Source organism: Actinia tenebrosa, unplaced genomic scaffold (assembly GCF_029948245.1).
Source record: "Actinia tenebrosa isolate PJP-AT-01 unplaced genomic scaffold, QUT_ActTen_1.0 PGA_scaffold3__52_contigs__length_22856419, whole genome shotgun sequence".
NCBI classification, from domain to species: domain Eukaryota; kingdom Metazoa; phylum Cnidaria; class Anthozoa; order Actiniaria; family Actiniidae; genus Actinia; species Actinia tenebrosa.
In genome coordinates, this window is record NW_028292580.1 from 8,887,665 (window position 1) to 8,914,971 (window position 27,307).

The following is a 27,307-nucleotide window of genomic DNA, read 5'->3' on the forward strand; positions in this document are numbered from 1 at the left end:
ATAGCATCATTGGAAACATTTAGTCTATCCATCGGATAAAAAATATTCTATATATATCATCCCTTTTCATCCATCCACTCATCTATCCATCCATCTCTTTACATCGAGGAACTACACTTGGTTGGTCTTCCTGTGTTTTGTCTCGATTCCACCACCGGTTAAGTTTGACTTCCTGTTTAGCCAGTCTAATTAACGCCATTGTTTACCAATGTTTCATGGCCGCATTAATACATGTATGATAACTAAACCTTAATTAACCTTCAGACGATCTGTGGCTCCAAAAAATTGAATGAGAACACTTTTTCGTAAGAATCGAAAATTTAAGAATTTTTCCATTATTAATTGAAAAGCTAAATGCACACAACTGAGACTGACTATTTGAACTTGTTCCAATATCAGTGGCCATCTGCTTGCCGCAGGAATAATCCTAACCTGAGTATCAGGCTCAGCAGGTTAGACTAATTCAGCTCTATCACTAGTATAGGGATGGTCCACGTACGTGCACATTCTTCCTTTTCCCGGTTGTTTTCTTTCGTGGTAAAAGGTGTTCTTGGTTGGGTAGTTGGGTAGGTCCCCGTTTGACAGTATACGTATCTTTACAATGGAAATTCAAATAAATGCCTTTACCGTCTTCCCCGCCCTACATGCTAGAGCCTAAGGCAATTAACCAATGTACATCCTTCTCTTAAATAAAACCGTTTTACATAAATCAGATAAGCTAAATGTGGAGTGCAGTTCAAAAAAGAAAAGAAAAGAAGAGAGAGAGAGAGGAAAGGAATATAAGTGTGTTTTGTTCTATTCTGTCAGAAAAGAATCGCTGACACTATATTATCAGAATTTTCAAAGCTCTTAGCATTTCCGCTCGTCACCTTTCAGATTACAGACCGAAGGAAGAAGCTTAAGCTGACAATGGGGGGGAAATATTCACTCGAATTAAAAAACGAAAATTATTAAGTCTATATTTGGCGCTCTGAGTGTCCAAAGTTTGAGAGATACATATCACTGAGAACAAAGAGAAGTCAATTCCTCCCCCCTCCCCCTCAATTATAACTCACCTTCATTCCCAAATACACGATATGATACCAGAAAATAAGTACGTGTACTAAGAGAACGAAACCCTAGATAGAGACCTATAGTTAAGCTTTTTTTTGTTATTTTTTGTAAAGCGGTTTTTTGGAGTTGGTTTTTTGTCCTATTCGGATGAGCACGTCATATGCGATGAGTATATTATGGTCACGTGAGTTATCCACACAAACTAGTGGCTATACTGTACGTCGGCCATCTTGTCAGAGTCATGTTGGCCAAAACATCTTGGCCAAAGCGGCCTTCAAACATCAAATTCGATCTTTCATTCAGTCATTTTTAAATTATTATCTCACGGGCTTCAGAAACTAAGGTATCTAGTTGGAGTTCTAGTGAGCAAGGTTCGAGTTTAGTGAAGTTTACTGAAGAAAGCTTACATAATACACACAAGGGAGTGAAGAACAACTCGAAATCATGCCTCAAAGAGCTCGTCATTCAAGGCAAAAGAGCGACGACTTTAAGCTTTTAGAAGGCCCTGATATAGAGCTAGATGGGGTTCACTCTGGGAGCTTTTCTGACAGTCCTTCATTGAGTTTTCGGCAGCCTAAACTCAGCTGTCTTGCTAATCTTCGAAGAGCAAAGACAGTCCTCGAAGGAAGGGTACAAAAACTAACTCGACGTATTCCAGTCAACCTCACAATCCTATCCATTATTGTGCTGTCTTTATCCTTATTAATCCCAGTATTTCTTGGTTTAGTGACTATATTTAAGTACCCAACAGTGGTAGATATATCGTTGCAGTCGTTCCAAATACCAAGTCAAGCTGCTTCTGAACACCAAGATGCCTTCACAGTAGCAAAACAAAGGTCGCACGACTATAAACTTCGTGTTCGACGTTCTGCTGAACCATGGCCTATCCCTCCTACAGACTCACCTACTTCTTCTTCTTCAGGATATAAATACACTCAATCAAAGAGCCGATGGAATATCGATTTAATATACATCGCGCAAGGAGAAGATAAAAATATGTTTACAACCGAGAGACTCAAAACAGCTCAGAAAATCGAACAACAAATCATGAAGTTTAAAGGCTTTCAGGATTTTTGTTGGAAATGGAACATAGCCAAGCTTGATCCTGTCCTTTCCACCAGATATAATGCCTGTACACCTCCCGTTTCTCTAGTAGACTTCTTTTTCCCATCACGATTTGGGAGGATGTCCTTTTATGATGGGCAAGGAGAGACGCTGACAACTTCTTCAATGCATAAAACTCTGAAATTTTTGCTTACGAAAAAATTCACATATTGGTTCGTTGATGGAAATTTTTCGTCCGAAAATCGTAGAAGTTCTCTTCTTCGAGCACAGATTAAGTTTGGCTTCCCTTTAAAGGGCTATAATCTGCACGATTATAAAGGGAAAAAAGCCGAAGAACAAGACACATTGTATACCAACTTTATGGTCAAGTTTATTGAGTTTCTCAAGACAACTTCGACAGAGTAAGTAAACATAAATATCAAAGATACCATTTAATCTACTTAAAATATTTAAAAAGATACGATGTCAAGATCTTTATCAAATAATGTATTTATGAACTCTAGTATGTTTTTATTTATTGTTTTTAGTATTTATTTTTATTTTGTTTAAGCTCGAGATATTTTAAGTGCACTCTTGAATTATTCATTTTCTGATTAAAGTATGGCTGATAAGTTTTCATTACAGGATATGACTTCATAATACTTTTATTCAGAATTTTACAAAGTTATTCAAAAGGAAAATGATTTATATAGATATTTTGTTGAATTTAAAGAAAAGCTTTTGCCTCTGACGCATGGACAATAGATAGGTCTTTGTTTACGTATGGGTTCATTTGCATTAATTAACATAAGTTAAACTTATGTAACTCGAAATATAGTATTTGTACCCATTACAATTTTTACCTATTTACTAATTATGTAAGGGTATTTATTTTCAATCTAGGTGTGTAGATTTTTTGGTTATTTTGCTCGCTCTCAGTTTTGACGATCACATGATTATATAGCATCCGAAACGTCAGTTTTTTCATCTTTTCACGGTGTATAATTTACTCTTTTATCATTACTGATTATAAGCTATTGCCGGTTTTCACATGACGTCATGAAAACATCAAAATCTAAACTATAGATCGTATAAAGACATTTCTCAAATATGTTTCAGAACTCAGTGTTATAAGTCACAAGAAAAAATCTCGAGTCATTTCGATGTTTGGTTCCCGAGTTATGAAGGTTGAGTTTGTGTCACGCAATGCCGTCACGTCTATCTAAATAGCGATCAAAATAGTAAAATAATTTAATCTAGTTAAAAGATTTTCCCTTAGACGTGTTTTAAAGATCTATTTAAGGTATATTTAAGTGAAACATAGTCAAAAATATTAAAAATTCCATCATCTTAAGCCTTTGAAATTTTGTCCGCCATGATGGTGTACCAACTTGGAACACCAAGATGGCCGCTCCATACATTTTAACCAAAAATTGCGTCATGTTTACTCGCCTCTAGTTCCGCAACGAAATGCTTTACAGCCTCGAAATTTGGCCAGAATATGTAGTTTTGACCGCTTTACAAGATTATGAAACTTTTATTTCATTATAACGCGAATTTACACTTTTGAAATTCATGATGACGTAGGTGAAAACCAAGAATATGTTTTAGTAATTGCATGACCACTTTGGCAAGCTTGATTGACAGGTAGAATACTTGTTTGTGGTCAGTGGAAAGTTATTCAAATCCTGAAATATGTTTCTTCGCACAATGAAATTGCTCCATTCTACCCTATGGCAAGAAATATTGTTTCAGCAATGTTGTTTACACTGTAGATATATATGGTAATCTATAGAAATATATTTTTAGATGTATATATCTGTGCCTTTAACTAAGAAAAATACATCAACGTTTCAATTAATTCCACTGGCTTGCTTCATAAAAATTTTTCATTATTATTATAAATTAGGAGAAGAGTATTGGTTGCTTTACGACAGTTGAGTGGTCTCATATCATGAATACAACTTATTTGTAGCAGAAAACTAATAATGAATGGTTACTATAGAATCCTGTTAAAACTCCAAAAATATTTAAGAAAGAATTCTTTTCGTATTCAAGCAGTGAGCACCAAAAAACTATTTTCTTGAAGAAAGGCTGTTGTACAAGGCTAAAATCTTGTTATTCAGAAAGTTTAACTTGTTTGGAAGTGGAGATGACCAAAAAGTGGAATCAAAGTGTTAACCCAAAGCAAATAAAATTATTCGAAAATGAGGTTTAGGCCTTCATTTCCTTATTTCCCATATATTTTCTATAAAAAAGCCTGACAAAGCAACATTTTTAAAAACAAATGCAACAAAACATCTTTGTACAATTGAAAATACCACTTCAAACAGGCATTTATCATAGTACATCAGTTTCTAACTGCATAAAAAAGGTTTTGAATGTTAACCCCAAACGAAAATTGGGATCAAAATTCATACTAAAGTCTAGTTTTTGGCACTTTTTGCCATTATTGCTCGTTATTGAAAAAAATTTCAGAGTGCAATATTTCTTTTTGTTCATTGACTTTAAGTGATAACAATCCTGCGCATGACTGATGTATTTAGTGTTGTTCTTTGGAAATCCATTTCAAATGTCAGTAGAGGCTCTGTTATATTCATTAAGCGAAATGACTTGTAAACAATAGATTTTGAACTTACATGTTAACATATCATGAGGAGCATTTAATGAATTTTTGGACGCAAATAATTTGGTATACGTGTAGAACACATCTGCTTGCTAGCAAGAAAGAAAGCAAGGAAGGAGTAAAGTGGGACGGAGAGGAAGGGAAAAACCAAATGCATTAAAAAGAAAGGAAGAAACAAACAAACAAAAATATTAAAGGTGAAAAAATTTCAAAAGATGAGTTGAAAAGAAATTAAAAAAAGAAAAAATGGATAAATGAATGAAGGAAAGAAATAAAGACTACTAGCTATTTTACGATTAGCAGATTCAATATGTGATTAAAAACGAAAACTACTTAACACAGCTGCGTATTTTGTCAAGAGAGTATCCTGCTTTAAAAAATATACTGAATTCATTTGAATAAGATAATTTTTTTATTCGCAAAAAAATTGTCATTCTTGAATTGTGAGCTTGAAAATGATGATAACTTCTTTTATATTATTGCTGAAGTGTTAAGTGGTGCTTTTGAAGGGTATTTTTTATAAGAAGGTCTTTGTATACACTGTGTGCTCTGTAGATGAGTTAACAATAGACTTTTTTTGAACTTATGTATCGTGAGCATTTAAAGGAGTTGCATGGAAATAAATGAATACAATTATAGATTTTTTTAGGAAGGCTAGAAAGAATTGAGATAAAGGAGACAGAAATTTGTTATTTGAGAGAGATGAAAAGCGAATAAAATTTCAAATTGTTGAATTTCTTTCATAAAACAATAAAACTTCTTGAAGCTTATTAAAGTCAGAGTAAGGCTAACTCAGAGATTAAATTGGAATTGGGCTTGTTAGATTAAATAAATGACTAAAAGAAAGAGGAAAGGGGAAAAAATGAATGAATGATAAAGGAACAGGGTAAAGGGGAAGAAAGAAAAAGAGAAAGTAAGAAAGGAAAAGAATAAAACGAAAAGGAAAATTGGATGAAAAAAAAAGTAATTTAGCATTTAATTAGAAAAGCTACCTCACAGATGGTCAGCTGAAATATATAGCAACCTCTTTGTGTTTACTCAACCACAAGCTTTGAATACTAATTTATTTTTTGTTTAATTTGTTTTCAATAAAATCTTGACCTAATTTTTCTTCTCATTATTCCAGATAGCATCATCTTTACCAAACTTTTTAACATTTGTAGTTATTTTTGTGGGCCCAATTACCACCATCTCTCGAAGCAGAAACTTTTGAATAAGTAAAATAATTGCTTGATTTTGCTAGACTTCATTTCATTAATTGTTTTCTGTGCAGAATGTTCATCAGCTGAATCACAAGTTTTCAATAGAATTCGCCTTATTTAAAGTGCTAATCTGATGAAAATCGCTCAAACTTGGATTCAGCTGAAACTTCCTAAGAATACTCTTTAAAGGTCCAATAATCACTGTATGAAGTGTTTTCTTGATATTCAGGACGAAAGTATGATTCACTTCACCACATATGATTTGAGTTGGCTGGTTTTCTTTCGAACTCCCAGGGTTCTTTCAGCTTTCAGTTTTACCTCTCTCCTCTTAAATCAACCCTACTTACTAATCCAAACTACACTGTACTTTAAGAGCTGTGTTTCAGGATCATAGCAGGGTTTAAAATAATGTGTGGACATCGGACAATGTCTGCCCAAAATTAGAACTTGCCTTGCCGGTCATTTAGACCAGTAATGTGGAGCCAGGTATGACGGAGCTAAAACTAATTTGGCCGGTCATCATGACAAGTGACTTACTGGCTGTTATTTTAAGCCCTGTAGATGGACTGTATAGCAGCTGGAGAGGCATCTTCACATGCTTTCAGTTCGACCCCATTGAGCTGTACCACTGCTGTACTTACGGTGGTGAATAGAAAGAGATAACCTCAGTTTTTATCTACGTTTTATTGACAATTTTTCTTCCTTTTTTCCAACAGTAAAGTCAAAGTACTCTATGGAGGTCCTGAGGTGTTCGATTACCTGGTCTCCAAGACCATGTGGAGCGATGTAAACAAGGCAAAATACACCCTCATCATCATCATCATTTTTGTCTTCATTCTAACCTCTTTCTCCCTCTTCCTAACCTTTTTCGGTATGCTCAGCATACTTCTATCCCTGCCATGTGCCTATTTCGTATTCCGAGTGATATTTGCGATTCCAAATGTTACGATTCTCAGTGGTGCATCGTTGTTTATAATTATTGGTATTGGAGTCGATGATGTCTTTGTCTTTATTAATACATTTGTCCATGCAAAGAAGTCACAGGATATCAAGTCTAGACTGATGCATACCATTAGTACTGCAGGAGGTTCTACCTTCTTCACCTCTTTTACTACTGCTGCTGCTTTCGGAGCAAATTGTCTGTCTAAGGTACTATGCTTTGAATATTAAGCAAGAGCCCACTTTCAAGATATGCTTTACTTGTCACGCACAAAGGTTTCATTGTGAGGCTTCGTGCATAATGCTCAGTGACTCATGACAGAAGAAAAGAATTGATTTAATTTAGCACATAACCTCGTACTGAAACCTTTGTGCATGACAAGCAAAGCATATCTCAGAAGTGGACTATTGTTGGATGAGGTTGAGCTAAATATTCTGATTTGTTAGTGGTGAGATGTAAACAAATCAGGGTATTTTGTGATAACAGAGTTCAATAATTGTTTTATCATTGAATTATTTTTTCCATTTTCTTTTCGTGCTTTGGTTGTTTTTCCTGTCAATCAAACAAACCAAGTCACAGAGAAGTGAGCCATGTTGACAGATGCAACATTACTGCGAAACGGCTTTGCACTCTAATGGCTTTGTACTGGCCTTTTTTAATTTTTATTTATTCATTTTTTAAATTTTTATTTACAGATGCCAGCCATCCATGATTTTGGACTCTTTATGATGCTGATTGTCATCAGCTGTTGGCTGACAGTAATCTTAATTATCCCCCCGACTCTCTTCTTATGGTACCAATACATCCATAAACTGGAAAAGCGTCTGTTTAGGTTTCTGTTTGGTTGGATTCCTTTGAACTGTTGTAAAACTCAAAGTGAACTCCCAGGTAAAGGTTTCAATAACATTGCTATCCATCTTCTTTCCACTTTCCTCCATCTTAGTTAAGGATTTGAATTTATATACGTGTATATGCAAGTGGTATGATAATAATAAATAAAATTATTATTTTTTATTATATAGATATCGATGAAATACCAGGTTTTCTCTAGTGTCGAAAACTTGATATCTTTCACCAGTAGAAGATATCATATCTTTCACACGTGAAGATATCGCTGTTGACATAGTAACGTATTTTGATAAAGAATTTTTGAGCTTTTGTTTTATTTAAGTTTCATCGATATCTATATAATAAACAGAATGTTCATTACATGGCCGCTTGGAGATACGAATTTTATCTTCTCGTGTTCAATTTAGATATCTCTTAGATATATCAATTGAACACTTGAAGATAAAATTCGTATCTCTGCGCGCCCATGTAATATCCTCTGTATATAGCACTAATTCCTATAGTCCAACAGTGCTTTACATATCATTGAAGGCTCAAAAATATTATAAAATTTGACGCTATCTTAATATTACAAACTATGAAAAATACATAAATATTCTGAAAAAACATTATTAAAGCATTGGAACGTTTTATTTATTTATTTGAAACACTGATATAAACATACTCAACTATGATATTAAACATTGCACAACATTTCATAACATAAACATTCAAATTGCAAACGTAAACTGGTATAAGTTGATATAAACTTTATTAAAATAATTGGATTTGAATTAATTAAGAAAAGCTTGTTTAAAAAGCCAGGTTTTCACTTCTCTTTTAAAAACTAAGATAGAAGTGCAAGCTCTTATACTTGGAGGAAGAGAATTCCTCATTTTTATATATAAAAAGAAATCCAAATTCTATATATTAAAAGTAATCCATACCACCCCCCCCCCCCCCTCTTGAAAGGGTGGTTGGAATTTCTAAGTGGTAGTTCGGGGAAGGTATGGGAACCTCAGGTATATTGAGTACCAGAAAAAGGGTTTCATGGAGGAAGAAAGAAATTTCTAAGGGGTGGGGAGGGTCTGAGGAGGGTATATCGTGTAGTTCCAAAAAAAATATCTATACTTCTCAAGAGGACATGGAAAATGCAATAGCTAAGTGGTGGCAAGGGTCTCCATTTCTTTATCCTGTAATTATTTAATGTATTGATGTTCTGTTCATTATTTTTTTAGGTGACATTCAAAGGTTTCTATCTGGGAATGAGCCTTCTGCAAGAGTCAGTCATCCCCCACCTGTTACAGACGATGTCCCTCCCATTGAATTAACTGACGATGTCTCTAACCTACCCCTCAATAACAACAGCTTATCACTTGACGACTCACTTGCTGATATTGGTGGCCCAAACAGTGATGACTCTGATTTACTGTGCCTATCAGACGATGCCCAAGACTCCGACTCCGCCCCATTGCTTGGTGATGAAAACACTCATCAACCTCAAGAGAACACTGAAGACACTTCTGAGCAGTCTTGGCTGTGTGGAACAAGCCTTCAGCTATGTCTTTTCTCCTATGCCAAGCCTGTCCATCTATTTAGATTTGGCCTTTTGTTATTATACATTATCGTTCTTGCAGGTTCTGTCTTTCTTGACACAAAAATCACCCCTTCCGACAAGCCACCATCTTTCTTCAAAGAAGGCTCGAATCTTCAGCAGCTTCTTGACCTGAAGTACAACATGAGTGGAGATAACTATGATTGTAAAATATGCGACGACATCGTTGAAGTGGCCAGTAATTTCATTAATGGGCCACCTACAGCAAAACCAGTCCATTCCGAGAAACCTATCACTTTACCATCAGATGTTTTTACGACGCAGAAACCTTATTCCCCAAAGTCAAAAAGGCCTTCTACTGTGCCGTTTGTCCTTCCAACAAATGCTCCCAAATCAACCTTGAAAACCACTCTCAGAACATCTAGACCGACTACAAGACAAAGGTAGAATAATGCAAAATATTGTTTCCACATCATTTATAGAAAATGATTCAAACGTTATGATTTTGCATAGAGTTTAGTTTGATTGTTGGAAATCCTTAATTCGTTAAAAGTTATGTTTTTGCATAGAATTATTTTGATTGTTGGAAATTCTAGATTCTAATTCACCATTTTCCATACATCGGTTCACCGGTCAAACACAAAGCATTCAGTCGAGGTTGCAAGCTTCAAATTTGAATAATCCTTTGAAAGTACCTTGGCGCCTTGCTTGAGCTCTTTGTGTTTGACCAGTGAACCAATGTATGGAAAATGGTGAATTAACCATTAGATGTGCAGCCCGAATGGTGTATGAGTCAATAGCTCATGGGGCTTCGTGTGTGTTTTTTTCAGGCAAACATCGTTTCCATCTGCCAATAACAAATCATCTGCAATAACAAGACCATCCACAAAAGTAGATGTACCAAAAACCACAGGCAAACCAACCACTGCTGGTAAGACTACAAGGACTGCATAGGGATTGGTTGGGAACTGAGTGTAAGGGGTTGGTAATAGAGGTCCATGCATATATACTAATAACTATATACACCACTTTAGTACTTATGAAGTAATCCCTAAAATATTCTATACTATAGATATAGTAGCTTTGCACCATCACATGATGACAGCCATGACAGAAGGCAGAGTCTCTTTTACATGGTCTCATGGAGATACAGATTTTATCTTCTCCTGTTGAGGTGATATCTTAAGAGTGAGCGCAGCGAATGAGAAGATAACATCTGTATCTTCAAGCAACATGTAGTAGCATCTTTAAGGCTTTCGTGTGCATGATAATAAATTATATTTAATATGCAATTACCAATGAAATGAAGAAATATAAAAAACGCGTGCGCATGCTGTGTGCAGTTATAAAGCATGCGGGAGTTGGCAGAACATGAGAGAAGTGTTAGGAGAAGCACGACGCGTAGCAGAGTGCTTTTCGACACTTCTTGAGTGCTCTGCAAATCCCCAAGTGCTTTATGGCTGCACACAGCACAGCAAGCAAGTTTTTTATTCCTTTTATAAAATACATATTACATAAATGACGAAACTGAAAGTGCGCGTGCGTGCTGTGTGCTTTCATAAAGCACGCGCTCCAAACCAATCAGAACGCGAGATTTCGAGCAGTTATTTTATAATATAATTTTTACAAATGGTGTTTTCTTCAAGTGTGAAGATATTATGTATCTTCACATGTTAATATATTACTTATTAGTAATAGAGAAAAAATATTTTATTGAAGATTATATATTAGAATTAATTCTTCAATCTTACATAAAATAAACTAAGTTCTATTTGTCAATGTTTTATCTTCCTTTAGGTAATGGAATTCCAATGAAAACATCTGCAGTTACAGATGGTAAGTGAAATCATTGCCACTCCCATTTCTTTCTTCCAATTGTTCTTGTCTCTGATACTCTCGTCTTTCCTAGTCTCTTCTTCTCTCAGCAACTATCTTCTTTCTCCTTGTCACTTTTTCTCTCTCATATCATCTACTTTCCTCTTCTGCTTCTGTGTTCATTCTGTGTTCATTGTGTCTATTCTACTTGACTCTGGTCGTCTCTTCTTTCCTAGTCTCTTCTTCTCTCAGCAACTATCTTCTTTCTTCTTTTCATTTTTTCTCTCTCATAACATCTACTTTCCTCTTCTGCTTCTGTGTTCATCTCAACTCGCGTTTCAACCATGAACAAGCAGATTTTTTATTCACAGAGGAAACCAATGATATCAAGACAAAGCCTGCAGAATTACCTACTCTCCCAGGAGGTGAACCATTTGACCCTTGTTTTAACACAAACTGTACAGACGTTGTAGATAAACCTATCCTCGATTCAATGGTAACTGTTAGCTTGGTTTTTGGAATCAAGAACATTGATCGCAGTCAAGTGGTACGACAACATGTTTTACAGGGCAAGGTAATAGTAATAGTAATCTTCTCCTGCTTATCATCATGATCATTGTCATCATCATCAACATCTTACATCATTACTATCTTTATCATCATTAACATGATCATGATCATCATCGCCTTTACCATCATCATCACCTTGATCATCGCAATCATAACCATTATCATCATTATGACCTTCAACATAAACTTCATCTTAATCATAATCATCGTCATCATTTTTATCACCATCATCATTATGACCTTCAGAATAAACTTCATCATCATTATCATCATCATCTTCATCATCACCAACATCATCACGCCATCACTATTACGGACATTTTCATTATCATCACAATAATCATGTCATCACCATCACCATGCTCCATCACACTACTACCATTATCATATTGTTTTTTTCTTTTTCATTTCTTTTCATTTGATTATATCCCATTTAATTACATTTAAACCGTTTTGATTCCAGGGCTCAGTCATAATGGACCCAAAGTTTACAGGTCTAATCTACAACCATCGCTCTCTCTTCATCAAACACATGTGTCGAATATGTAACGCCTTTGCCAATAATAAGGAGCTCGTACGAGATGCCGGAGCCGACTGCTTCCCTGATTGGCTGATGACCAAAATAAGACAGCATTATCAATCAACTAGTGAATGTAAGGGGGTCAGAAGTCACACCAAACTGAATGGGAAGTCGTCTGCTCATCTATACTACATCAAAGCAAATCAACGAATATATCAGAATTCGTCTACTGCTTTCTGGTTCGTTATGTCCTTTGAGAGTGTAAGTTAATATGTGTGCAAACAATTCTTTTATTTGTGTGGATGCTTAGTTTGCTGATTTGCATGCAAGACCTTTGTAATCAAGTCAGCGGCCCCACTTGAGGAGCAAGTGTGGGTTGGTAGTTTAGCTGTCTGATAATCAAGAGGTCCATAGTTTGATCCTCAGTGAACTCACACACTTGTTGGAAGAAGCAATTAAGGTTTGGTAGGTTAGTGTGCTACCTGCTAAGCAAGATGTCCATAGTTTGATCCTCAGTGACCTCACACACTTGTTTTAAGGAGCAAGTGTGGCTTGGTAGGTTAGCGTGCTGCCTGCTAAGCAAGATGTCCATAGTTTGATCCTCAGTGACCTCACACACTTGTTTTAAGGAGCAAGTGTGGCTTGGTAGGTTAGCGTGCTGCCTGCTAAGCAAGAGGTCCATAGTTTGATCCTCAGTGACCTCACACACTTGTTTTAAGGAGCAAGTGTGGCTTGGTAGGTTAGTGTGCTGCCTGCTAAGCAAGAGGTCCATAATTTGATTCTCAGTGACCTTACACACTCGTTTTAAGGAGCAAGTGTGGTTTGGTAGGTTAGTGTGCTGCCTGCTAAGCAAGAGGTCCATAGTTTGATCCTCAGTGACCTCACACACTTATTTTAAAGAGCAAGTGTGGCTTGGTTGTTTCGTGTGCTGCCTACTATGCAAATGATTGACAAATTTCTTCATTTATTCTTTCATCAGACCATCAGCAAAGGCCTTTCTTCCAGAGAGATGGTCAAAATGTATCACAAATGGGATTCATTTCTCAAAACACAAGTCCAAGATGTAGCCGAATTACAATCAGCCTTCCATACTTCTAGTGACTGGGTCCATATGTACATGGAGATCGTAGCTGTCAATGGTGCTATATATGGCATTGTGTTCTCCTTGGTCTTGTGTACTGCTGCTGTTATAATCTTTACTGGCCATTTAGTGCTTTCGTTTATCGTCATTTTAACAATATTGGGTAAGCAATCTGTTTCTTTGTATTTCAAATATTTCAGTAAATAGACTTCTTCTTAGATACAACTGAAATAAGAATCTTATCAGTCTTAAGGGAATGAGACGTGGTTAAAAAAGGAAGAGAGTAATTCGAAGCTAAAGAGGTCTGTTGCTCAGAGTAAGATGGAAGGATGGAAAGAAAGAAAGAAAGAAAGAAAGAAAGAAAGAAAGAAAGAAAGAAAGAAAGAAAGAAAGAAAGAAAGAAAGAAAGAAAGAAAGAAAGAAAGAAAGAAAGAAAGAAGGAAGTTGAAAAAAGAATGAAAAGTGAGAATATTTGGATGGAAAGAGAAACACAGCACATGGAAGACAAACGTCGTCCTTGTCCTCCTTCTTTCCCTTCTCCTTTCCTCCTCCTCCTCCTCCACCTCCTCCTTCACCACCACTTCCACCTCCTCCTTCTCCACCTCCTCCTTCTCCTTCTCCACCACCACCATCATCAGTGTCATTAATGAGTCTTACATAATTTCATAATCCTTTTTTCTCAGGTGTTCTATGCTTCGTGGTAGCCATCTTCTACCTCCTAGGATGGCATCTAGGTGCTATAGAAGCCATCTCGCTATCCATTCTTGTTGGTACATCAGTAGATTACTGTGTACATCTAGTCGATGGGTACATCATATCCGGACGATTTTTGCCCGACACCAGGATGTCTAATAAGGTAGGTTTTTGTCTTTGAAATTCATAGAAACACCTATAGTGAATTGCTGTTATGCAGGCTTGACAGTACATTGTTTGCACACATTTTTAAAATTACTTTCTAGGATCTGCGTGGCTGGAGAACAGCAGCGGCAGTCTCCCACATCGGTTCCTCCATCCTCAGCTCTGCTATGACAACCATAGCAGCGTCCATTCCACTCTGCCTCACTACCATCCAACTGTTTTCCAAGTTTGGCCAAATCCTTGCCATCAATACCGCAGTATCCATCTTTTATACCCTAACGTTCTGTATGGCACTTTTGGCCGTCATGGCTCCCTCAAGATTCCGTAGAAGTTTGAAGTCAAGACTTAAAGCTTTGATTGGAGTCGCTATTTTTATGGGCTTGGCATGTCTGTGTATGTATATTGTAAGCCTAAAAGGGACCCCTATACCAGGACCAGGAGGGAGCCCGCTTTTTGATGTCTAGTTCTTAATTTCGCAAATAGACAACTCGGAATTATTTTGAAATAGAGGCAGGAAACAGGAAGATACAAAAGAAATCACACTTTTAGGTCTACGTCTTTATGCGTATTGTTTTCCCAATTCCGACCATTCCACGTGTCATCCCCACGAATCGTGTTTAGGGGTCTGACACGTGCCTTGAAACTCAATGGGAAAAAAGCAATCGGTCTAAACTTTGAACGAAATTCGAGTGAATGACAATTCCTTGTCTAATAACTCTTTCTTATTTCTTCTTAATAATGCTTACAGTGCAAATCGAAAAACCATGGGCACCTAGAAATATTTCAAGAATGTTTCTTAACCAATCAGAAGCGATATTGTTATCTTTCCGTTATCTTGTGGTTAGAAAGTCAATTTTGATTGGCCAAAGAACAATAGAAAATGCCTGGAATGTTTCTAAGTGCCCACGGTTTTTCGATTCTCTGTGTAATAATAGACTAATATTTTCAAGTATCATACTTAAAAGTATGAGTCTATTTTTTTTTACATTCATTTACTTATATTGCATAACATTCCTTTTGTATCAAGAGACTGTTGACTCTTGTTCCATAGGTTAGATCATCATTCTAGCCTCGCACATCAGATAATCTTGAAAAATGTCTTTTTGCTTTATTTTATCGAAATTTATAGATTGAAATTATAATCAAGTTATGCACCAAAATCGGTAAAACGTTGCTAAATTCTCTCCAATGCGAACGTAAAACTTGGTTTTGGCAGAACTGTTTTAATACAAAAATCAGTTTTCTGTTCGGTCCTTACGTAGATAGCCAATCAAATTCATCTCCAGTCAAAATGCACTGCTCGCGTTATTGAGTGGACTCTCTAGAATCATGCGAAAACGCTACCAAAATACTTTTTTTTGCCCAACATGGCGGCTTGGAAAACCAGCGATTACTCTAGACGTAGTTTAATAGCGGTTGGTGAGAAGTTTCCATTTTTCAAATAAAGCCTTGTTCACACTACCGTCGTAATCGTAATCCTAATCCTAATTGCAATCGTAAGCAGCGTTAAAACCCAGTTGGAATCAAAAATCGTAGTCTTGAGAGCCGTCGTAAGGTGTATCGTAACAGCGTAATCATAAGCTAAGATCAGAAGGTTTTGTTTCCTTACGACTACGATTACGCTCACCTCACGTTCGAGTGTGGACCAAGAAAACGTAATCGTAATCGTAAGGATTGACCTGAAGCTGGCAGGAAAATAACAAGGAGGCGAGGCTTACGATTCGGCTTGCGTCGCATTCATTTACACTAGATCGTAAGCTTCTTAAGATTACGACTAGGATTACGATGCTTTCGACGCTAGTGTGAACCAGACTTAAATGGGCAGAGATCGGTGGGTCTTTTTCTTGATTCAAGGGGTTTTCTTCAGGTTCTCCGGTTTTCTTCTCTCCGAAAAATCCAACACCTTGAATTCCAATTACAGCTGTGAGCTACCCACTTGTTTAACAAGGAAATCATAGTGATTCTATAAAAAGAACTTTTGGAGTATACAGCTATTTGAAAAAGGTTGGTGAAGGTTTTTTTGAATGTTCATACCAAGCCCGAACAGTCCTATGGGCGATGTGTGATCAGCGAATAGTCACAACAATATGATTTTTTTTCTAAACTTTGTATGCACTTTTTACTGGCATAATTTCTTCTGTGTTAACATTATTTACATATGAATATAATACATTTTAAGCTTGGTAAGCAACATATAACAAACCTTCACCTTTTTCGAAATAGCTGTATACTCCACGCAAAGTTGAATGCAAGAGTTCGCCTTAGAAATCCCTGGAGTTGTCCCTGAATGACTCTTGGCCTTCAGACTTACATGGGGAGATATTCTCTGTAATAGGCTCCATATAAACTAGATAAGAGACGTTGGAAATGGATTTTCGAAATAGCTGTATACTCCACCTAAAGTTGAATGCAATAGTTCGCCTTAAAAAATCCATGGAGTTGTCCCTGAATGATCTTGGCCTTCAGACTTAAATGGGGAGATATTTCTCGTAATAGGCTCCACATAACTAGACAAGAGACATTGGAAATGGTAATCGTATAAGCTTAGAAAATTGCATGTAAATAAGGTTTATGCGGATAGTGAAATTTTATAGATAGGTAATTACTGATATTTTTTCTTGTAAGATAGTGTAAACTGATTAAAAGAACGAAATTCAATCCATAATTGTAGCAAGTTTGATCAATATCGATAGACGTCACTTCCGGTAATAGCTGCGTTTTACATGCTTGTAGAATCTTGGAGGTTGTTTTGATCTCTCTTTTTTTTGGTTTCATTTCGTAGAAATAGTCAAATACAATAGTTATTACCGGAAGTTTAAACATCCGCTTAGTTGCCTCTCTAACTACTCGGTCAACCGCTTGTTTGTCCCCCAGTCAATTCCAAAAAGTCACGTGATTTTTGATCTTTAACAAGCGTAAGCACCATATTCAATTTCTTTGCTACAAAGCAAAAGATAGACGGGGTAATTCGTAGATCAAGTTAGAAAATTGGTCGCGCGCACTCTGCAGCCGCGTGTGACACCGCGATGGAGTTCGGCGCGCGGTCCTTTCACGACTCGTTACCCCCTAGTCTGCCTCTTCCAATGAGATTTTTTTATGCTGAAGATGAAATCTTATACTCATTAATTATTCATGCGCTCATCGACCAACCAGGGTTTCTTATTTGTACCACGTGCAGTAGTTTGAAACCCCCATCAAACACGACCGCACCCATTTCAAAGTTCTAGTACTTTGAAATATTTCAAAGTCTTACTACTCGACCGACTTTTCGGGTACGTCTCGGCATTTGAAATTCCACTCGGATTTTGAAACCCCAATAGACTACAGCAACTCGTATTTGAAACATTACGTTATGTCGACTTCGAATTTGAAACGTTAATTTTTGCTAATTTTCATTTTAAATTTTATTCAAAGTTTATTACGCAAGAGAGACTATCAGCATTGATTTAAATCAGTTCCTTCATCAATCTAAACCAATCGTGTCTCCCCATGTTATCTACCTTGTTATTTATCGGAGAGCATCATCATGTTGATAATTTAGTCGCTACGTGGTTTCTAGATCTCAATACCATGCCTAAAACAACGCCAAACAAAACAAAAACAAAACAAAAAAGAATAAAAGAGCTTTATTTCTTTTTAATAATTAATATAAACTCACAGCTTGAGCATGCATGCGGTGATTGAGCATTGAAGCGTCTAAAACGTCCTAGCCAAATTGATCATTTTTTTCCGATTCAATCATCTGTTTAAAGTGAAATTTTTCTCCATCCCACTCCATACAAGAATCCGTGGTTCACTTGCCTTTGAATATTCTGGACTTGAAGATAGAACGATGTAGCTTGTTAATAATATAAGTATGTTATGCCGTTAGATAATGTCTGTGGGGGTAAACAGTCAAGCGTCGATTCAACTGCGAGTAGGCCGTTATCACAACCAAAGCTGACTGGCTCCTCTTTGTCCTTTGCGCGTTCTTCCTACACGTACGTCATTACAATGAATTAAGAGTTCGTAAATATATAAATTTGAGCCAAATTGAATTCAAATGTATTTGAACCTATTTTATGTTGGTGAATAACGGCTAAAGTAGTAGCATTTTTTAATATGCATCAAGCCCCCTATGTCAGTACTGTACAAAAGATGATGCAACACTGATGAATGACCACTCAAGATGCTGTACTGAAAACTGCTCCATGAATTACGATGAAAACGTTAAAAATATCAAGCAAATACAAACATATTACTGGCGCTAAACCAATCCCAAACTTGTCATACTTATATAAACCCAATTTGTTTATTTTTAGTAGTCGAAGTAAAAACAGACCGTCCGCGTGTGAATCGGCGAACCGTTACCAGCCAATTGGGGGAGCCGAGTGTTACGGTATTCTGACTATTTCGTAAAAAAAAAACAACACTGTATTAAAGCTATCGGCCAATATTTGCGAATCGTGATCAGATTCCTCGCTGATGCTCAGAAAATCAATTACCAGAGTTCTTGGGTCCCATAGTATAGGAAAAACATTAGGTTAGTTTTAAGCCTAGCTTTTGATGTTCTTGACTTAGATGAAATTCACTGAATCACGAGCGTTTATTGTTTTGACTTTGCATGCCATCAGAGTCATGCCATAAAAGAGTAAGCGCTTCAAATGAGCTGTTTATCGCGAGGAAGGCAACCTCGAGTAACCTCTCTTTAACGGCATCAAATTTCGCCCCCAAGATCTTGGATTTGCTGATTTGCTGCTTGAAGTCAACTTGTGAAACTGGTCCTAATAGCCGAGGCTACAAAGCAAAGCGACAACAATTATTTGGTTTAATTACTAGTTCATCATCACCTTGGACAATAAGACTATATATACGCGATCCCTTAGATTGCGGCACGCAATGGCCATCTTGAAGATCCTTGTAGCTTCTGTGTACTGAATGGAGAGAATAGGACGTCGTTACTAAGGGTGAAAGATTTATGAGATGACGAAAGAAAACGAGGAAATTCCTTCAAACCAAGAATCTAATTCCAAGAGTCAAATCAAAAAGGCTCCCAGCTTTAGGAATCCAAATCTAGGGAATCGCGTTATTATCAATATTTCTGGACTCCGTTATGAGACATATGACCGAACACTCGAAAGATTCCCAGAGTCTCTGCTTGGCAATCCACAGAGGAGAGAAAAGTTTTACGACCACGAGAGAAAAGAATACTTTTTCGACAAGAATCGGATTTGCTTTGAGTCCATATTGGCTTACTATCAAACTTGTGGAGTGCTCATACGACCCACAAACATCCCAAGAAAGGTGTTTGTCAGTGACTTGAAGTTTTTTGACTTGGGTGAAGATGCCTTAAGTCAAGCTGGAGACGACTTAGACGTTGCTTTCACTCCCGAGGCTCGTCCTATGCCAAAGAATAAGTTCCAGAGAAAAATTTGGTCTATATTTGAGCACCCAGATACGTCAAATTGGGCTCGAGCGATGGCGATATTTTCAGTTACTGTAATTGTTCTTTCTATTGTTCTGTTCTGTGTCGAAACTCTGCCCCAATTTCAGCCAAAACCTCAAAGAAAGTATAACTCGACTTTGGGATATGAGGAACCGGTGCCAAGGGAAAAACAGAATTCTGCATTTTTTGTGATTGAAGCATTTTGTATTGCTTGGTTCACGCTTGAATACACCGTTCGCTTGTTGTGTTCGCCAAGTAAATGCAAATTTCTGGTGTCTGTCCTTAATATAATTGACTTGGTAGCAATCCTGCCTTTTTTTGTAACACTACCTATGAAAGAGCCAACAAGTGTGTCATCCTTAGCGATTCTCCGTTGCGTTCGGCTCGTGAGAGTGTTTCGAATCTTCAAACTTTCGCGTTACTCAAGGGGTCTTCAAATTTTGGGTCACACACTCAAGGCAAGTCTACGAGAATTAGGACTGTTGTTCTTCTTTCTCTGTGTTGGGGTTATTTTATTTTCTAGTGCTGTTTATTATGCTGAATTCGGGAGCTCTCCGACGGAGTTCCGAAGTATACCCCATTCATTTTGGTGGTCGATTATCACGATGACTACAGTCGGTTATGGCGATATGGTACCTAAAACACTTGGTAAGTCTTTTATTGATGCGTTTGAACTACATACTTTGCATTCCTACACTTGGAATTCCGAGGGGAATGACCCCCAATTTTAAGAAATTATCTAATTATTGCATTATATAAATGAACCTGGGCTAGTCTTGAATCGAAAGTCCAAAATTCGATTTAAGGAGATATGACAACATGGCCTTGACAATACCGCTTCGTCAGTTGACTGTTTATTCATTAATAAGGCTGTGTTATTCTGTCTTTTATTGTCTTTGCCTCTATAATCATCTAAGATTAAAATCCATAATGTTATTAGTTTTTTTCAGTATTTTCATGCGTAATTTTTCTATTTTATCAGTTTTCTATTTTAACATTTGTATTGGCGATCGTTTTATCCTTTTTTTCCTGAACAAATCGTACAAAACCAATAAATTATTAATTGGTAGAATCCGATAAGTCTTGTTCAATTCAGCACTGCCAATTTTAACTTAAATGTTAGTGTCATTTTAGATTAACCATTATCTGTTAATAAAGGAAACCCGTGGAGTCCAACATACAAGAAGTTGAGAAATATCAGCACATTGCATCGTAAACTTCATTGCGATTTTTCTTCATTCATTTCACCTCTAAACTATAACTTTTTTCCCCAATATCTTTTTATTTATTCATACAATCGTTCTTTTTCCCTCATAAATAATGCGTCGTGCTATATTGATTTTTACAGATAGAGTGAATTTTTAATTCGATCATTAGCGGCAACTTGAGCAACATTGCTTCGTACGAAAAGTTAGTTTTGAACCACCATCGATTTTTGTGGCGGTTTCTCTACTTTCTGCCAAAAAAATGTAATTCCTCAGAAAGTGTAATGTTGAGTAAGATTTCAGTTATCCCATTTTTTATACATAGGTTTTCTATCATTTTGAAATCAAAGAAGTCAATTTTTCTTGATATTATGATACTGTTGTACAAAATTGAAAAGATCAGAAGACGCTTATGCAACATTTTTATTTTGAGTTTAGTGATAAATTCAACAGTCCCAACATAAGAGTGGAACGCTTTGGCTTGAGGAATTGGCTTTTTCTGTTTCTTTGAGGTTTTCTTTCCCAGCCGAAGTTTAGGATATTAAAAAAAAGAAAGAAAGAAAGAAAAAAGAAAAATAATTCATAGCAAAGCATTTTTCCTCATGTTAACCTACACTTGCTTGCAAGAACGTTGACATACGATATTAGAACATTAGTAATTTAGCGAGAAAGGAGTACATTAAAAGACAAAAGAAAAATTTCAGCTTCAGTGATCTTTTTGTTTTTTAATATAATTCCTATCCCACTAAATCACTAATGTTCTATTTTCGTATGACAACGTTCTTGCAAGTAGGTGTATGTTGTTTTATTTATGAAAGGTTATCTGGTATAGCAAATGTCTCGGGAAAGTAATATATGAATGCCATTGCTATTTATCGCAGTACGGAGATTGCCACAAATGAAATATTAACCACTTATACCGTAAAATCCTCAAAAAACTTGAACTATAAGGGCATAAAGTTGAAAGTAATAATAAACGAAACTCCAGTACTTTAATATGACAAAGTCCCGATGTAATAAAGATATGCAAGATATCTGGGATTATGTAGGATGCGTGAACGGAGCAGTTTTGAGTTTCGCAAGTTAAAGCAAGCATGTTGACGAGCGAGAGAAGAAAAGGGAAGGAATGAGGGATGGATGGACAAAGAAAAAAGAAAGAAAGAAGGAATAAAGAAAGAAGGAAGGAAGGAAGGAAGGAAGGAAGGAAAGAACGAAGGAAGGATGGAAGGATGAAAGAAAAGATGGAAGGATGGAAGGATGGAAGGATGGAAGGATGGAAGGATGGAAGGATGGAAGGATGGAAGGATGGAAGGATGGAAGGATGGAAGGATGGAAGGATGGAAGGATGGAAGGATGGAAGGAACGAAGGAACGAAGGAACGAAGGAACGAAGGAACGAAGGAACGAAGGAAGGAAGGATGGAAGGAACGAAGGAAGGAAGGATGGAAGGATGGAAGGAAGGAAGGATGGAAGGATGGAAGGATGGAAGGAAAGAATAAAGTAAGTAAGGAGGGAGGGAAGGAAGGAAGGAGGAAGGAAGGAAGGTATAGAAAGAGGATGGATGGAATTTTGAACTGAGAAGCGAATCGAGAATTAAATAGTTTCATTAATCGACTGATGTAACATATAATCAAAGCGCTTTCTGAAAAATTAGCATTTCTCTATATCGATAATGACCGCAAATATTAGCCCAAGCCAGTTAACGATATTATACTACGGTTAGTTCCGATCGAGCTGATAACAACTCAGGACTTATCTCAGGGCTTCTCCCTTTCGGTCAAGAGCTGATTCAAGTAGGTTAAAAAAATATGGTTTGGAATTTTTTGGGCATTTGTGGAGTTTGTGGGGACCTTTAATATTTCATCCATTTACGATTATTGATGCTCAAAAGGAAAAGTACCATTGGTATTTGAGTACTTGGTTATACCATGTGAATCTAAGGTTTTTATATTCAAAACTTAAATGTAGTGCATAATCATGAATGAGAATGGCAATAGGTCTAAAATGGAAAAACATTGACGCCAATACTAATTCAGTCATTAGACGCTGAGGTTTTATCTCTGCGCGCTGTCAACGTAATTTTAGATTTTGTTGCAGAAAACTCCAAAATATATTATTAAATAAGTATACTCTCGCGGTGCAGTTTCCAAAATGTGGATAAAAAATGCAAATAAAAATGCAAATATTTGGAATTTCTGAAACACTTTTTGTTGTCGTGAGACAAGGTTGCCACTCTTGATGCAATTTCCTCTTTCGCTGGGAATGCAACAAACGATATATAACTGGTGTTTGTGGGAGATAAAATTGCTTCGCCTATACCAGTCAGTTGAAAAAGTTGTGTAAGTAAATACTTTCCTAAAGATTTGATTTGTGTTTCTTTAAGCATATTTTTCTCAGGAAAAAATTCCGAGCGCCATATTTTTCCGATAAAAATATGCTCGAATACAAATCAAATGTTTAATAACTATCCAAGCAGCAAAAACACCATAATAAATATCTTCCTGTTCCATTTTAGGTGGTAAGCTGGTAGGCTGTTTTTGCGCCATTTCAGGAGTGTTAGCCATCGCTCTTCCAGTCCCCGTCATCGTATCCAATTTTGCTTATTACTATTCTAGAGAACACAACAGAGGAAACGGCGACAATGGCGATGATGACGATGATGACATCCCTCCGCAGAAAGAAAATGTTGAGAACGGAGATTCTTCAGTGGACAAGTTCAAGTGCTTTGGGAACAGAATACGTTCTCGAACGTCCAAGAAACAGGAAAAGAAGCGAAGGGAAAATGAACGAAGTGGTGAAATTGAGATGGATGTAAAGAATGGAAATGCTGGGAAAAAAGAGCAAGAGAAGAAAAATGCCGATGACACTCAAGCTCCAGAACTTGAAAAAACGACAAAACAGGAGTCTAAAAACAATATACCAGGAGAAAAACCATCACTAAAGAAAGCAGAAGACAAGCTATTTCAGACAAAACAAGAAAATGAAAATGCAAAACTGTCTGGTGAAACTTCACCAAGTTTAGTTAATTCAGAGACTAACGTCTGACTGAAAGAATATTCATGCCAATGAAAAATAAATCACAATTTATATATATTTCGAATTTGCAAACGAATGTGAGTTTTACAAGACGGTGTCAGGTTCTGGAATTAAGATATTCCTGGGTGCATTGAGCACCTATCCAAAGCGTAGGGTTTGGTATACAAAACTTAGGATATTATAAAGTATTTCAAGATTATATCCGTTAATAAATGGAGAAGAGCACTATTATGAATTAGTTCAGGAATTGAAAGAACCAGTAGACAGAACCAGGCTCTCAGTTTTTTCAAGAACCATACATGCAATGCCGAAGCTCAAAATACCTTGGCTCACTCAAGGCAAGAACAAGGCAAGGCAAGAACAAGGCAAGGCAAGAACAAGGCAAGGCAAGAACAAGGCAAGGCAAGAACAAGGCAAGAACAAGCGTGAGCTCTCGTGAAATACAAGAACGAGGGTGGATAAAAACATTAGTAACTTTTGTCTGAAAAGAGCAAAATCATATAGAAGAGCTTTAAGCAAACTATATGAGATTTCGTACGACTATGGAGCAAGGATATTTCTGAAGAAACATCGAGAGCAATAGCTAGGACTCTCGTCCAGAATGAACACAACCGACTGGGCATAAATATATGAAGGACCTTTATATGCTAGGGAACTAAACTAGCTATGGGCGTTCTCATAGGTATCTCCTAGGTGCCAGGGTGCCTCCCGAGGAACACGAAAACGACTGCTAAAAGTTTTTCACTTCTCGACAAATGAACGCACGTGGTTTAGATCCAAGAACCCTAAAGCCATAGCAAAGGAAAAGCAACAGCTCTTTCAGGTCTGGAACCTGGAGCGTGTCTTCACTGGAGCGAATTATGACCCGTGTAAGGAGTCCGGGGCTTTTCGTAAAGAGGACCAACGTGCACCTTCAGCTAGAGTACTTCCTTATTAAACATAAAGGTTCTGTTATTGATTAATTGAGCCTCGATGTATCCTCAAGAATAGGCCACTCTGAATCGTGTTGACACGAAGAAAGAGTGCCTCTAGAATATAAGAAAACCAAAAAATGGTCCTGCTGTATAGGCACGTCAACACATGGCCAACTAATGGACAACTAATTCGAATACTAAGAAGTAAACCTGCCAAGACTGAACTCGAAACCCAGAAGAAATAAAAGACACCAAAGTGAAAATTATTTAGAAGGAATATAAGTACGGTCAAGACAGATGCAGATAAATTTCGCCTTACCTTACTCCCGCGCGTCATCAACTTGCGCGCGTGCGCTCTTTCTTTTTCGTTTTTAGTGATCAAAATAAATGGAAAGAGCGCGCGCGCGAGTAGGGTAAGGCGAAATTTAAACTGCATCCGGTTACTAAAAATAGCCCGACCGGGAATTTGCATGGCGCGCGCGTTATGAAGAAGTTTCCCTCTCTTATTTATGTTCTCTTGGTACGGTGCACTGCGTTTTGAACTCCCAAGAATATGTGGGCCTAAATGAACAATGTGTCCCTTCAGGATTGGTGCATTGAGCACAATACAGGCAGACAAAATCAAGGTGAAAGATAAAGAAAAACCCAAAACCCGTGGTACGGTACACGGGAATATGTAGATAGATCTGACACCATTCGCGTAGGAATCAGACTGGTATTTATATACAGCAGCTTCTTCTCTGGCGTAGCGAGAGTACAACGCATTTAGTTGGTTGGCGCATTCTTTATAGTACAAGCTTTCAAAAGGAGGAGACTCATGAATCTTCTCAGTAGCACAAGGCTTTTTGCCATCCCAAAATAAACCGGCCAAAAATTAATGAATCCTCTTTCAGGAATTTTAAGACAGGGGTTTCGCCCCCCTGTCCTATCCCCTTACCTACGATAATGGACAGCTTGCAGTTTCTTTATACGAATGTAATGAGGTTTTTAAATAATAGCAACATAACAAAGCTTAGTATAAACTTATGACAATAGAATTCTGTAAAAAAAAAAAAAAAAAAAAAAAAAAAGAAAGTTTAGATATATTTTTGGTATTATTTTCTACTCAAATATATACTCCGAAAGGCATTCACGAAAGGCCCATCTTTACGAAAATCCGAAACACACCAGGGGCTGAGCCCTATAGTAGATTGTGTCAGGATTATCGATTTTAGGCCATAATCGGTTTCCCTATCTTTATAGAAAGCCTAGATATTTAAACCTATATCTAGATCTTCATGCTGTGAAAGTTGCCTATAACTTGCCATCTTAGCTAGAATTACAAGTTTCTTGAAAAATTAAAGCTCTCACTGCAACCTGTCTCTCAACAGCCGGTTGTGACACAAGTTTCAAGTTGTAAATAATAATAATAATAATAATAATAATAATAATAATAATAATAATAATGGGGTTCTTCTATAGCGCATTTCACAATGTCTCAATGCGCTTTACAATGCAGTGGAGGACTTTACGGGCTGCATATTAAGGCGCTATTAGCAAGTGCAGCTTACAATCACGAGTGATTTATTAGTACATTAGTGTTATGCCTCCACGGTGCAACGGAGACGTAATCGTAGCCAAAAGTAGAAACACGAATTTAATTTTCGTAACATTTTTCAAATTGCGCTGTAGGTTACGCAGTGCAATGCTCCATACAACTTGTGTCGATTAAACGCTGTTGTGAGACAAGTTGCTTAGAAAAATTACTCCGTGTAATTGCGCTTTAAACCTTTGTCCAGTCTCTGAGTGACAAATTTATGCCTTATATATCCCTCACTGACAAGAGCACTTTAGTTTTTTTCAAGTAGTTTTTTTTCAAGTAGTTATCGAAACGTTAACCAAAATTATGCACAAGTCCTCAATACCAATTGTTTTTTTGCTTAGTGAACATCAATTTTGAGTGTCATTTCTTTTGGCAACAATTTAGTTTTTCATTTTCCATGCCAGCGACAATTGCGTAAAATAAATCTTATTAAATGTTTTGAAATTGTCCAAAGTGCATAGATTATCATCATTTTCATGCATTTTCCATTGAAAAGCAAATATTTGAAGTAATATTTCAAACACGCGAGAGAGTCCTTCCTTCGATTTCCAAACACCGAAAAGTGAGTTGAAACGAGGCGCAGCCGAGTTTTTTTAACTGACTTTGAGGTGTTTGGAAATCGAAGGAAGAGCTCTCTCAAGTCAATTAACTATGCTCAAGTGTTTCAAATTACTTCTCAAACTAATGAATATTTCTTGGAGAAAATCAAAGAAAAAGTTTACGAAATTTAATGCAAATTAAGAACACATTTCCAAACCACCGTCACAGTAGTGATTTGCTTTGTTTTCTCATTAAATATTCATGAGTTTTAGAACTGATCTTCTAAGAGATGCACCGTTTTCAAACTCCGTTATGAATGCGTAGCGGCCTATACGGTATGCAGGTGCTTAAACAGCGCAACGTTTCTCAAAGAAACCAAGTTATAATTGAAAATTATGCTAACAAGAGACCGAGCAAACCAAATTGATTTTCTCAACTCCTACTAAGAGAGCTCGTGGTACTCAAATCAAGCAACAGTGCATGGATTGACAGCTTTTTGTTGTTACTAATAACA

The 27,307-nt window shown here is 36.9% G+C and overlaps 2 protein-coding genes across 3 annotated transcripts; both read left to right on the plus strand.

The window, feature by feature from the left end:
• The first annotated feature begins 1,238 nt into the window (after nt 1-1,238).
• Nucleotides 1,239-16,757, plus strand: LOC116292342 (protein dispatched homolog 3). The gene is made up of 11 exons (XM_089035114.1): nt 1,239-2,519; nt 6,642-7,074; nt 7,561-7,753; nt 8,932-9,691; nt 10,079-10,179; nt 11,046-11,084; nt 11,435-11,637; nt 12,097-12,414; nt 13,133-13,397; nt 13,918-14,090; nt 14,194-16,757. The coding sequence occupies exons 1-11, from the start codon at nt 1,498-1,500 to the stop codon at nt 14,554-14,556; spliced, it is 3,870 nt and encodes a 1,289-aa protein (XP_088891240.1). The 5' UTR covers nt 1,239-1,497; the 3' UTR covers nt 14,557-16,757.
• A 1,022-nt stretch (nt 16,758-17,779) lies between these two features.
• On the plus strand, nt 17,780-26,056 carry LOC116292344 (potassium voltage-gated channel subfamily A member 7). Of its 2 annotated transcripts, none has more exons than XR_016120705.1 (3): nt 17,780-20,165; nt 23,237-24,095; nt 24,128-26,056. XR_016120705.1 is itself a non-coding variant. In XM_031699637.2 (3 exons), exons 2-3 carry the CDS (start codon nt 19,055-19,057, stop codon nt 23,764-23,766), a joined length of 1,641 nt encoding a protein of 546 aa, XP_031555497.2. In that variant the 5' UTR covers nt 17,780-18,072; nt 18,394-19,054; the 3' UTR covers nt 23,767-26,056. The 2 variants fall into 2 exon arrangements, 1 of the variants encoding a protein (XP_031555497.2); XM_031699637.2 differs by having other exon boundaries at nt 17,780-18,072; nt 18,394-20,165; nt 23,237-26,056.
• The last annotated feature ends 1,251 nt before the right edge of the window (nt 26,057-27,307 follow it).

What these genes read in the sequence shown, in the direction of transcription:
- LOC116292342 (XM_089035114.1), top strand. Translation starts at nt 1,498, where the DNA reads ATGCCTCAAAGAGCTCGTCATTCAAGGCAAAAGAGCGACGACTTTAAG. An exon ending in AACTCAAAGTGAACTCCCAG is followed by an intron (nt 7,754 to 8,931) that starts GTAAAGGTTTCA and finishes TTATTTTTTTAG; the next exon opens with GTGACATTCAAAGGTTTCTA. An exon ending in CGTCATTTTAACAATATTGG is followed by an intron (nt 13,398 to 13,917) that starts GTAAGCAATCTG and finishes CTTTTTTCTCAG; the next exon opens with GTGTTCTATGCTTCGTGGTA.
- LOC116292344 (XM_031699637.2), top strand. Translation starts at nt 19,055, where the DNA reads ATGACGAAAGAAAACGAGGAAATTCCTTCAAACCAAGAATCTAATTCC. An exon ending in TATGGTACCTAAAACACTTG is followed by an intron (nt 20,166 to 23,236) that starts GTAAGTCTTTTA and finishes GTTCCATTTTAG; the next exon opens with GTGGTAAGCTGGTAGGCTGT.